Genomic DNA, 13869 nt, shown 5'->3' on the forward strand with positions numbered 1-13869 from the left:
GGAAGTGGCCATGGAGCCAAGCCGAGAGGCTATCGAACCCCTGTACCAAGGTGTCTAGTCGAGCGTCGGTACTCTGCTGCCATGTACTGACGCTATGCTGAAATGCATCGAGTCGTGTGTCGATGCTTTGCTGCAGTGCGTCAAAGCGGGCATCAAAGTAGTTCCTGTCTGACTGTGAAGGACCATCCTCTGGCTGCGGGAAGTCACCACCCTCAAAATCGAGATCATTGAGGACGTCGGCATAGGCATCGGGGCCATCTACTCGTACATACCGCTCTCCTGATCTCGTAATGATCCTCATGCTAATCAAGGTGGAAGCGCCAATCAGCTTGGGTGTCAGCGCCCCTGGCTCCTCGCCGTCGGGGCATCTCCATGTCCTCGCTAGCTGTGAAAGGAGTGGAGCGGCCAAGATATACCCCTGTCTAGCCTCTCCTCCCTCTCGTATCCCCAGCTTCCTCACGTGCTCGAGGAAGAAATATCCAGGGTTGGCCTTCCGTCCGGTGGCCATGCAGTATAATGCTAGCAGGTCTGGACGAGTGATCGACTCGGGACTCCTAGACCTGCCATGAATGGTGCTAGTAAGGATCTTATGGCAGATCCTAAGAGCGGTCGGGAGCCGGGAGCCCTTTACCCCTGAATGGTAATCCTCTCGGCCCGTAAGCAACCTCCACATGTCAACCGGAGTCCACTCCTCCGGCCACTCGCATATGGCATCTCGGAATGCTAGCTGATCGTCGCGGCTGAAAAATCCTGCTTGGACGTTGAACTCATCCAACGTCACCGAGCGGTACCCCTGGTTCATCCAGAAGTCAACCGTGCAGACTTGCTCCCCAAAACTGCTCGTCGACTCAGTAACGCCGACGGAAGCCAGAAACTCCTTCGTGGCTGTCAGGTACAGCTGAGAAGGAGGATCGAGAAGGAAACCCCATCCTATGACGTCGAAGTTACTCCTGATGTCATCTTCCAAGCCCACTGCTCGGAGAAGATCAAAGTCGAGCACCCTTGACGGCTCGAAGTTGAATGTCTCGATAAGCTCCAGCCGTTGCTTGTGCCTATCCGTCATCTCACGTCGAGCTGGGGCTCTCTGTCTCTTGCGGGATGACTCTGCCATTATCTCTGAGGGTTTTTTGGGGGTTTGCACTCACAAACAGGGATGCAGAGGATGAAGATTGGTATGCAAAATGTGAAAGGGAAAAGCTTATTTATAGACAGGCTTTCGCCAATACGGCCCGTATTGGATTCAATACGGCCGTATTGGCATAGCCGTTTGTGTGCAAAATTTAAAATCAATACGGCCCGTATTTCATTTAATACGGCCGTATTGGCTCTTCAATACGGGCGTATTGGGTTTAATACGCCCGTATTGAAGTTGAAACGTTGTCTTCAACGTTTACTTCAATACGGCCGTATTAGTTACCAATACGGGCGTATTGGATTGATTTTTTTTTTTTTTTTTTTTTTTTTTTTTTTTTTTTTTTTTTTTTTTTTTTTTTTTTTTTTTTTTTAAGATAAACAGAGAATAAGTGATCTTCTTGTACACCTATCATCTGTATGAATGTATGCAAATATGGTGCATCTAATTCTATTTGATTCATTTTTTCAAAAGAATTAATCGACGCGTTTTTCGTTTGGATTTTGCCATTCCTCAAGACGGACTGTGCGCTGCCGACTTTTATGACCGAGGAATGATGCATATTGAGTTTGAATTTGGCGCCATCAACCAAATGATACTTCCCTTCTTTTAGAAGATACGTCAACCCTCCTATTGACTACTATATCTCCATGTTTCCACTAGATTATTCTAAAATCGCGTGGGTCAAGAGAGAAGAGAAGGAAAGAATATATTTTTCCTGTAAGTTTGTGTTTTAGAGGGATTCAATTTTATTTTTGAAAAATTGATTTTGAAAGAATGGCTGGCCAATGGTAGGCTTAAGTGTTTAGGTTAGTTTGATTAAACACTTATGAAGTTAAGCACATCTTTGTTATTAATGATTGTGCTTTTGACAATTTGGATAGCTTTTCTTGAGCCCCTTGTTGAATTCTGTTGGCGGTACCATCATGGATTTATTTTTGTTTTTCCTTTTTGATGGCCCTATCTTTTGCCTAAAACACCCCTTTGTGGTGTCTTTGCGGGCTTCTGTTTTTGTTTATTTTTTGTAACCCTAATTTTTGCCTAGGTAACCCATTTGTGGGATTCCTAGCGGGTCTTTTGCTCTTATTTTTGTGCAGCCCCCTTTTTTGGGTTTCCTGCTGAGCCTCTCTTGTTTTTTAGGATTTCTTTTATCCATGATGGCATTTATTGAGGCCAAGAAAAGGTGCTCCAAGTTGTCGTGCACACTTCCACATAAAAATGATGCGGGTTTATTGATTATTAAGATGATTTTAACCTCATTCATGTTTATTCAAACAGGGTTAAATAACGTGGTTTAGAATTTTATTGCAAGCAAGAAGAGAAGCAATAAGAAATAATAATGAATGATTTTATTATAATCACAGTGGAAACATGTGCCCTATCGAGGCTCGGGGGTCGGGCTGTCCCCGAGGAGTAATCTCTAATAGTCATCAGGTTTACATATCCCTATCAGAAGGAGAAGAACACTTGATGACGACGACCGACCTTGATACTTGTGAACCGGCCTTCCTAAAGATCTGGCTTAAAGAACGTCGAGATGGATCTTTGTTTCTCTTCGTTCTTTGATCTTTACTAGGGTCATATCCTAACCCTTGTTTCCCCGGATTATCCTTGATAATGGGTAGCTCCGGGATTCCTTGGGAGTCCTTGCCTAATCCTTGTCCTGGCAAGTATCCATTCTTTGTGAGCATGGAGGCTACCTTCTTCATTTCTCGGGGAAACGTTTCAACACTGGCGATCTCCAATGCTTGGAAGGCGGTTTCTAAAGCTTCCTCTGCTGCATCCACATATGGTATATTGGATGGCTTGCTGATGAGTATGTCATCTTCAGCTTGTACAGTCACCAGTTTGTCACCCACTATGAACTTGACTTTCTGGTGAAGCGTAGAGGGTACAGCTTTTGCATCATGAATCCAAGGTCGGCCGAGGAGACAGCTGTATGCGGGAGTGATATCCATCACTTGAAATTCGACGTTGAAGATAGTGGGTCCAACTTGGATTGGAAGATTGATTTCTCCCACTACTTCTCTTTTAGATCCGTCAAAAGCTCGAACGATCATGTTGCTCGGGCGCATTTGGACTCCCTTGATTGCCACTTGCTCGAGAGTTCTTTTTGGCATCACGTTCAAGGAAGATCCATTATCTACCAAGACTTTTGCGATGTGATATTCTTTGCACTTTACAGAGATGTGCAAGGGCTTGTTATGATTAGGTCCCTCGGTGGGGATCTCTTCATCGGTGAAAGTGAGGTGATCATTAGCCGTAATGTGACTAACAATCCCCTCAAATTTGTCTTGGGAGATAGAGTGCGTCACATACGCCTCGTTCAAGACTTTCAACAGAGCTTGCCGATGCGGTTCGGAGCTTAGGATCAACGACAACAAAGTGATCTTTGCTGGTGTCTTGTGAAGTTGATCCACGATGGAATACTCGCTCTGTCTGATGAATTTTAACAGCTCATCAGTCTCCTCCTCGGATTCCTTATTTTCCTCGGTTCTTTCTTTTTCTTTTCCTTTATTCTTGGGAGCTTTGTCATGAAGATCTTCGGGAGTGTAGATCCTGCCACTCCTGGTCATGCCCCCAAGTCCAGCGATGTTTGCTATATCGCTGTCGGCAGAAGTGTGGATGTCGTATATCCACGGCACAGCCTTATTCGATTCGTAGGGAAAAGGCCTTGGAGCGTTAATCCTTAAAGGCGTCGGACCTTCCCCTTTATTTGTCTTGATTACCAACAACGGAGCTGTCGTGTGCTTGCTTTGCGTAGTTGTTGGTTTGCATTTTATTACCAATGGTGTGCGATCCATTCTGAATATACGCATCGATTAATTCTTTCTTTTTATTAATCTTTATTATTTAATTACCGGGAGAGATAAATGCAAATGAATGACTAATGAGATGCAAAGGCAATAAATCTCAAAAATATGATTTTTATTCATTGAAGAAAGTGTACAACTTTTATACAATGCTTTGAAGCAATTTTTTACAAAAAGAGAAAAGCCGGTAGAAACCCACAGGCGGGTTCATACGTCTTTGCCATTCTTCTTCGGCTTCCTCGACATGGCGTGTCATTGCTTCAATCTGCGTTTGGACCGCTTGGCTCATATCTTCACTGATTTTCTGAGCCTCTTTCGCTTTTTGAATATGGTAGTTGATCATGGCCTGCAACTCATTAAGCTCGTCTTCGGCTCGATCCTTCTCTTCTTGGAGTTTGGCCATCTGTGCCAATCCTTCCCTTTCCTTTTTGCGGAAGTCGGAAAGGTTTGCAGCTTGTCGTTGAGCGACTTCCCGCCATTGTTGTGCGTCGGATCGAGTCGAGAGTAAATCGTCTTGCATGTCCTTGATCAACTGTGCCTGCTTTGCATGCTCGGCTTCAAGGCGTGCTATCTTAGCGTTGACTTCTTGGAGTTGACTACCCGATTCAATCTTTGGCATTTTGAATGTCCGAGTAGTCTCCTTGTTGAGGTTAGCACACTCATCCTTGAGCCGCTCTATCTCGTGGTTTTTCTTCTTGCATTGCCTTTGAAGACCATCAATGAGGAAACTGGATGCTTCGTTTTTCTCCTCAAGAACTCTCATTTGAGCTCCTTGGATTTCCAGTTTCTTGGTCAAGGCGTCGACTTGTTCTTGCAACACCTTCCTTGTTGCTGTAGTTGCACAAGAAGTGGATGGCTGAGACACCCCCCTCTCGCTCCTCCATTTCTCATAGTCGGTGGAGGCGGATACCCGAGGCTTCCCAAGCTCGAGATCTCCCTCATAGGTTGGTTTCTCCCACGCTCTTATGATAGCGTGCATGTCCCTCTGATGTTCGGAATCAAAGGAGAAACACAACCCTCCAAGCTCCTCTTTAGTAGGAACAATTTGAGTCCTCATTAGTTGTCTCATAACCAATTTAGGTGAGTAGGCTATGCAACCTCTGAGGCCCATCAATGGTATGCTTGGATAATTGCCGCATCTTATCAATATATTGCTTGGACGGAACCATGGACAAACCCATGTGAAGTGGTCAATGCTCCACTGTTCCATCTCTTCCTTCCATTCGGAAGCATATCGGCGGCGCATGGGGATCTTGGAGAAATTCCTCAATGGATCGGGCAAGGTCCCCATATGACTAGAGGCATAGAAGTGTGTAATGCCCCATACATACAGCAAGGAGGTACAGCATCGAATGGTTTTCCCTTGCTTCTGTTGAGACAAATGAACAGAGAGCAAGGTGTCGGCAAGAATGGCAGGCACGGGACTCTTCATGTGTACGTCCCAAGCGAAGAAAGCGTCCATTGCAGCATGGTCCACTGTGTTAGCGTAGAAGGGGAAAAGGATCATCCCAAATACAGCTAATGCTAGAGTCTTGTTGAAAGCTAACCAATCTCCCTCACCAGCCAAGGAAGAAAGGTGGTCTTCAATCATAGCAAGCTTCCAACCCTTGATACTGCCGTTCCCCACTAAGGCAGCTGATCGTGATGGTAGTTTGACCTGAGTGGCAACTCTCTCCACAGCCACATGATTTCCATGAAAAATATAGACCCCGGCTGATTTGGGCCATCGAAGCATGAGTTCGTACTCCTCGAGAGTAGGAATTAGGTCAAACTGGGGAAACTCGAAGCAGTGCAAATCGAGACTCCAAAAATGGACCAAGGCTCTCAGAAAGGCTGGATCCACACAGATCTTTATCAAGTCGAGAACTCGTCCATAGGATTTCTCAAATTCCAAACGAGCCTCTCGTGGCATCAAGGTACAGAGGTGATCCAACCTCTCGGCACGGTACAACAAGAAGTCCACTTTCTTCAACTGCCCATGCACCTCCCTAGATCTCTCCATAATCTACAATACAATGCATGATATGAGATGATGAAGATGAATATGCATGCATAGTGTTTATTTAAACTAAGCATTATCATGTTTTCGGGATTTTCCTAATGTGATGCATGATACTGCTTGGTTTGGATAAATATGTATTTTTTCTTTTGGATTTTTGTATATATTTTTTTTTGTTGTTTGTTTTTTTTTTTGGGTGAAAAGGGAAACTACCTATATGAATGTAATGAAGGTAGATGTTAACACCATGTACTAGAAGATCCTTATTTCTATTTATTCTTATTTTAATAGAATAGGAATGTTGTTTGTTTAAAGAATGCAAATGTATGCTCATACAATGTCACATAGTTAATGCACAAACAATTCACTCATCCACGAACAGTCACGAGCGAATCACGAGGTAGGGGTATCCTGCAGAAAAGTGCATATTCAAGGTGGTTCTAACTGTTCTCACCGGTCTGAGGCCCCCAAGGTGCCCCCATTATAGGGACCCAATTCCTCTCGTCGTAAGCCGATGGAAAGTTCCAACGCACTGTCGGACTTGAGTTCATGGTTATCACCTTGAGTGATGTTTTTCCGACAACGGTCTCATAGGCTCCTATAAACCCATCAACCGGCCGTACTAACATCCACTCCCTATGGATTATCACTCATGCCCCCGGGTATAGAGGGAACTGTTGTGTGCAAAGGTTTGTGTACAGTTTGTATTTCAAACAATTGCGGAAATTAAACAAACAACAGTTATTAAAGCCATATAATAAATCATGTTATCATACAAGTGAGGGGTAGTGAAGTAATTTTAGACTATTATTTTGAAAATAATCCATCACTAAATGGGACTGACTCGGAACGATTCCCCAGCAGAGTCGCCATCTGTCGCCACCGGCCCAAACGGGCCTCGGCGGTCGCGAAGACGGTCGAGCTCTCTTTTTATTTTTTGTTTGAAAATGTATTGGATTGTTAGAACGACTTGTTCTCAAACTGAGACCTCGTCGATCTTATCCAATTTATTATTGAAAGAGTCTCACCAATCCAATTTAATCCCAAGCGGGACCCTCCATGGATTAGTGGTTTTTGTAAAAAGGGAGGGTTCGTGGAGTCGCCACCAATGTTTTACTCAAAACATTGGAAAAAGAAGTTAAGGCAATCGATTTCAAAAATCGACTTCGGCCATTATAACCAGAGTCGGGTAAGGGAGTCGGTTACGCGTGAGGAAGGTGTTAGCACCCCACAGCGCCCCTAACGGGTTCCCTATGACGGATTATTTTACAAATAATAGCACAAAATTACTAAATTACCCCTTTTATTTATGAACGATTATTATCTTAAATATCTACATGATGCTTAAATTAAACACACAGAAAGCAGTAAAAGGAGGGAATTAAAGAAAACCTCTTGGAGCGTGCTTTTATAAATCTCAATAAATGCTAGGAGGCTTTGCGGCGCTCCTTCCCTCTACAAGCTCGCTCGACACTCTCCTCGAAGAAAATTTTTGACTAAGGGAATCAAAAAGATTTCCCCTTCGGTTAAATCCGAGACTCAAGCAAAGCGCTCAGAACTCGAGGATTTAACCGGTCCTGACTCCCAGAGAGGTTCCTAAGGCAGAGCACTGCTCAAAAACCCCAGAACACTCAATAAGAGAGTCAAGAAATGGTTCAAAAGTGTGTATTGACGTCAAATGACGCCATATTTATAGGAAATAGGAGCAATACGGGCGCTGGGGTCAATACGGCCCGTATTGAGAATTTGTTCTTCAATACGGCCGTATTGCACTCAATACGGCCGTATTGAAGTTCACAAATCTTCAATACGGCCGTATTGAGTCCAGTACGGCCGTATTGAAGTTCAAAACTTCAATACAGGCCGTACTGGTCCCCAAGCAGCCCGTATTGGTCCCAATTCCTCCTATTTTCTATTTTTAGCTATCCTAAGACCTCTTAGACCTATAGAGAACCCTCCTTGGGCCTTCTGGAAGTCCTTCTGGCTGATCCTTCTTCAGTCTTCGAGAGTCTTCAAGCTTTATTTCCGACCCGGACAATTTTAGGGGTCTACAGTTCAAAATACCACGTCCAAGCAAATGTAACGATTTTTTTTTGAAATTATCAAATCATCCATGACTCTCTAGGGGGCAACATTCGTCTATCTCTCTGTGTACGAATCATGAACTCGGGGCATGCCCGAGCCTCCGAGCTTTGCTAAAGGGGCACGTGTAAATTGGAAGTACTGTTTGAAATGCCATAAGACTCCTTCATTTCTTTTCTCCCTTTAAATATTCACTCTAGGCCTCATCCATTAACCCTTAATAAACAATATGTATTTACGACAAAGATGTTACTCAATAATAGCATGGAAAGGATAACAAAGGAACAATCAAGAATCCAAACATGACTGGGTTTAATAAAAATAGGGTGTCCCATACAAGCGTTGCAAAAATGAAAGCTTGGTAGAAACCCACTAAGGGGGCTACGCAAAATTAGGGCAAGATCCACTAGGGGCTCACAATCAAAAAGGGAAACCTAGGTAAAAGTAAGGATCTAAAGAAAAATGTCTGCTAGGAAACACATCCAAAGTAACCTAGGAAAAAGTTAGGACGTTAAAGCAGCGACCTGAGTTGAAAACCAAAAGGTAGCTCAGGAGGGATCATTCAATCAGAGCACATGCCCAAGTCATCACTTCACTTTCTAAAAAGATTAAAACACAACGATAACTTCCTTGTAGTAAATACATTTTGTTTAATAACCCTAAACACCAAAGCCCACCTTGGCCTGCCATTCTTCTAAAAAACCCTTTTGGAAAAAACATCCATTCTAACAACCCTTCTGAGAAAAATACAAACATTCCCTTTCTTCATTTCTCTTGACCCTTATGGAATTAAAATGGTACCAAAAAGATACACAGAAAATGCACAGTGAATACTCGCAGAGGGAAGGCTGAGACGTCCCCGAAAGGAGTTTGAAGACGCTTGACTATACATCGAGCTACTGAAACCTTGAGTCCAAAAGAACGTATCCCGGCGATAATCACAAACGTCATGAATAAAAAGGAATCGTCAACATTAACCTTAATGCGCACCGGTTAATTTCTCGACAAAAAAATTGAATTGCATGTTTAGGACTAAACACATGAGAATAAACTGCATTGCATGCATATGAGCTAGGGGCATATGGAAGGGCGTTACACAAAAAAAAAAATAATAAAATCATTCTTGTCTTTCATTTTCATTGCATCCATACATCCATGCATTCTACTTCCTATGGGTCAAAGGAGTCATCAACACAAGACACTCGTATAAGCTAAATAGCCAAGCATGAGCCGAATGGTGTCCAATGGCAACCCTAAGAGATTCTATGTGCCCACTAAGCAAAGACATATCAACAGTGGAATAGAATGGAATCAACCAAATAAACAAGTCTGTAAGCAGAAAGAGGCCTTCACGCCTCACTTCTCAACCAAATGAAGGATGATTCAAGAGAATGCCAAGATCATGAATGGTTTCCTTACCAAAGCCAGGAGTGGCTTCCAAAATAATACTTATCAATAAAGATTCAGTGAATAACATCATGGGAATGGATCCCTCCACCAATGATGACAATAAAGAGCAAAAGCAACAACATGAGGAAAAGGCAAGCTTCGTAAATGTTGAAAAAGCCGAAGCATTTAGAAAAATAGCAGAAAAAGGCAAGCTTCAAACATGAAAGAGCCGAAGCTAAACCAAAATGAAATTAAAAAAAAACCTATCACAAGTAGACGCCTGGAGAGGCATTACAATACTCACCTTGACAAGAACAACACCAAACTCTTACCAAACATCCCACAATTAAGGCGCCTGGAGAGGCATCACAATACTCAAGTGGCAGGGGAAACATTGGAATCCCTGTCATCCATCTATCTTTGCCCACCAACACAGGGGCACATCAAACCTCTCCTGCCCTTCCACCTAGGGGCAGTCTTTCATCTCATAACGCCAATGAGAAGACATCAAGTGCAAGTACAAAGTGGGTTACTTGACCTTAGTGAAAGGGTTGCTAGATCCCAAAAACTAGAACAAAAACTGGGTTACCTAACCTTAGTGAAAGGGTTGCTAGATCCCCAAAACTAGTACAGAGTGGGTTACCCGACCTTAGTGAAAGGGTTGCTAGATCCCCAAAACTAGTACAAAGTGGGTTACCTAACCTTAGTGAAAGGGTTGCTAGATCCCCAAAACTAGAACAAAAAGGGTTACCTGACCTTAGTGAAAGGGTTGCTAGATCCGCAAAACTAGTACAAAGTGGGTTACCTGACCTTAGTGAAATGGTTGCTAGATCCCCAAAACTAGTACAAAGTAGGTTACATGACCTTAGTGAAAGGGTTGCTAGATCCACAAAACTAGAACAAAATGGGTTACCTGACCTTAGTGAAAGGGTTGCTAGATCCCCAAAACTAGTACAAAGTGGGTTACCTGACCTTAGTGAAAGGGTTGCTAGATCCCCAAAACTAGAACAAAAAGGGTTACCTAACCTTAGTGAAAGGGTTGCTAGATCCCCCAAACTAGTACAAAGTGGGTTACTTGACCTTAGTGAAAGGGTTGCTAGATCCCTAAAACTAGTACAAAGAGGGTTACCTGACCTTAGAGTGAAAAGGTTGCTAGATCCCCAAAACTAGTACAAGATTGAAGACGGTTACCTAACCTTAGAGTGAAACAAGCTACAAATAAAGGGACACATTATCACAAGAGAAACAATGGAGCTTCTACTCAAAGACTGAAGATCAGGTGTATAGTTTGTCAACCTTGTTACCCAATAGAGTACGCAATCAATGCTCAACTACTCTAAAGGGTGAGGATACGAGGAAATACACCTATCCAAGGGAAACAACGCAGAAGCACCAAAGAGATAAAGAGAAGATCCGGACGAAATGTCTACGTCTTTACTTGCCTTTGGAAAAGAAACACATTACTATTCCAAAGGACAAGTAAAGAGGGGAAGCTGTAGACACCCAATTTCGTCTGGGGACATACAAGCAATGAAATGGACGTCTATTATCAATGAAAGGAGCTCCCAAAGCATGGAAATAACAGGACAATACATCAGGAGGCCTAAAATCCCAAACAAGATGGTTTTAGAAGCTTGGAACGGGCTGTTGCAAAGCCAGAACGGGCCGTTCCCAATTTGGAACGGGCCGTTCCAAGTTCCTAAAAGGGCCTAAAACCCTAGTTTGGAATGGGCTATTCCTAAATTGGAACGGGCCGTTCCAAGATTGGAACGGGGCTTTCCGAACTCCAAAAAAAGAGTCAAAACCTACACTAGAACGGGTCGTTCCTAAACCGGAACGGGCCGTTCCAAGTTATTGAAAAGGCCTAAAAATCCTTGTTGGGAACGGCCATTCCAGCCTAGCCAATTATGTGTTAATCTTATCTCTGGAACGGGTCGTTCCAATTTTAGAACGGGCCGTTCCAGTTACAAAATTAACACACAACGTTCGGATCCAGAACGGGCTGTTCTGGTTTTTGGAACGGGCCGTTCTGGAAACCCTTCTAATGCCTATAAATAGACAGCTTGGGCACAGTTCTCAGGGCTCCAAATTGTGTCTAGACTCCTTAGAGCTCAAAATTTCTCTCTTTTTTTTTCTCTCTCTCTCTTTTTTGTATTTCTTGAGATTTTGTGAGGTACATTGTAGTGTGAAAGGTTGTCACAAAGCATCTAAAATCTTTCCTATTTTGAAGATTCAATAGAGCTCATTCAAGAGGTATTTCAGTTAATCTCTTTCTCTCTATTTTATTTCTTATCTATAATAAATATTGTTATAATAAAAATAATCATATAGACATTTTAGGGTTAATTGTATAATTTAAATTTCAAGCATGTAAATAGTTATTAATAAAAGGGGATTTAATATTTCTATTATTATCGTTTATAATGCTAACTTCATCATAGGGTACCGATTAAGGGCGTTGTAGGGGTGCTTAATACCTTACCTACACGTAACCGACCCCCGAACCCAATTCTGGCTATCAAGGCCATTATTGGACTTTTAAAAAACCTTTTCTTTTTCCAATGTTTTGAGTAAAACATTGGTGGCGACTCCATGAACCTATTTTCAAAACCATTAATTAAGGATTAGTCTGGTGTCCGGGCATTCCTTAATTTATGAGATTTTCAAAAGGATGTCTAAACCATAGGTCGCAAGATCAGAAATATTCGGGTTGCGACAAGAGCTAGAAGTGGCTGATTAAAGAATACTAGCGCTAATGGTGAAGTTAGTGGGCCAAGAGTTGGTCGAGAATACTCATTGGGAGCCAGAAGTAGCTGATCAAAGAATACTAGCGTTAGCAAATGAAGTTGACAAGCTAGGAGTGGTTGATAATACTTGGGGCCAGGAGTGGTCGTGACCTGGGTGGTCTTTAATACTCATTGTAAGCCTGAAGAGGTTGAACAAATAATACTTGCACTTTTTTGATTATCTAGTGGAATCCTTCATTTGAAGGAGACTGGACATAGCTTAGTTTGAGTGAACCAGTATAAAAATACTTGCACTATTTTTATGTTTTAGACACACTTTTATTTGATTGATTTAATATATTGAAAACTTCGTCTAATGCTTATCGTCTATTAAAACTATCTTTAGACGAAAACCATACTTATTCAACAGATTATCCTAAAAGAACAATTTTTGTTTAAGAAGTATTTTCTCTTAGCAGACGATGAAACTCTGAAATGCAACATGATTTTGTTAAACCAATCCTGGGTAGTTTCAGTTCAACATTCACTGATATTATTTCACTGGATGAAAGAGAGTCTGTTTGCGAAGAAGTTTTAAAATTCCTCTGTTCAAACACACACACACATATTCAAGCCCCCTTCTATGTGTTTTTTATCTAACTTCAATAAAACATCTTTCGATTCCTCCAAGAACTTAGACAAAAGTGAAGAAAAAGAAAAAGAAAAAGAAAAAGGAAAATACACCTCACACACTTGTACTAAGTCTAGTGAGATTAAATGTTTTAAATGTCTTGGGAAAGGCCACATTGCTTCTCAATGCCCTAACAAAAAGGTTATGATTTAAGAGGCCAAGACATTTATAGTAGTCAAGATGAGGCTACTACTTCTCCATCTTCAAGTGAGGATGAAGAAGAAACAAGTGAGGAAGAAAAATGTGAGGTCACATACCCTTATGATGGGGAACTTCTTATGGTAAGAAGGCTCATCAGCAACCAACCTAGTGATACACATTCACAAAGGGAGAACATATTTCACACAAGGAGCAATAATTCAAATAAAGCATGTTCTCTCATTGTGGACAATGGCTCTTGGTGCAACTGTTATAGCACTAGTATGGTTGATAAGTTAGGGTTAACTACCACACCTCATCATAAACCTTATCAACTTCATTGGCTTAATGATGATGGGGATATGGTAGTTAATCAACAGGTGGAGGTAGAGTTTTCTATTGGGAACTATAAAGATAAAGTTACATGTGATGTAATTCCCATGGAAGCTTGCCATATTTTGTCAGGAAGGCCATGGAAATTTGATAAACAAACAACTCATGATGGCCTTACTAACAAGATCACCTTCACACATAAGGGTAAAAAGTTTGTACTTCATCTTCTTTCACCTTCTCAAGTGGCTGGGGATCAAGTATAAATGAAGGCTAAACGTGACCAAGAAAAAGAGTTTGAAAAAAAAAGAGAAAAAAAAAAACCTAAAACTTAGGAATTAAGAGGATTCTAGAGAGCTTAGTGTTCCCTCTCTAGAGATAGTTCAACAAAGAAAGAACATTTTTACTAAATCTTTGCCAAAAACATCTCTTTTGATTGAACCATCTTCATATATCCTTATTTGTAGGGAAACACTCACATGCACTACCATAGGTCATGTAGATACTTCTCTACCTCTTGATATTCAAAATCTTTTAGTTGAATTTGATGATGTATTCCCTAGTGAAAA

At 41.9% G+C, this 13869-nt stretch overlaps 1 protein-coding gene across 1 annotated transcript; it reads right to left on the minus strand.

Annotated features, from left to right (window-relative positions):
* Positions 1-2135: 2135 nt before the first annotated feature.
* Positions 2136-7982, minus strand: LOC145951791 (uncharacterized). Its single transcript, XM_083063838.1, has 2 exons — positions 7337-7982; positions 2136-5950 (listed from the first exon to the last, which is right to left on the minus strand). Exon 2 carries the CDS (start codon positions 5945-5947, stop codon positions 4088-4090), a length of 1860 nt encoding a protein of 619 aa, XP_082919964.1. The 5' UTR covers positions 5948-5950; positions 7337-7982; the 3' UTR covers positions 2136-4087.
* Positions 7983-13869: the final 5887 nt, after the last annotated feature.

This window comes from Cajanus cajan, chromosome 9 (assembly GCF_000230855.2).
Source record: "Cajanus cajan strain Asha chromosome 9, NIPB_CcT2T_4, whole genome shotgun sequence".
Taxonomy (NCBI): Eukaryota; Viridiplantae; Streptophyta; class Magnoliopsida; order Fabales; family Fabaceae; genus Cajanus; species Cajanus cajan.

Bases quoted from the DNA above. Each gene is read 5' to 3' on its own strand.
- LOC145951791 (XM_083063838.1), bottom strand. From the start codon at position 5,947: ATGGAGAGATCTAGGGAGGTGCATGGGCAGTTGAAGAAAGTGGACTTC.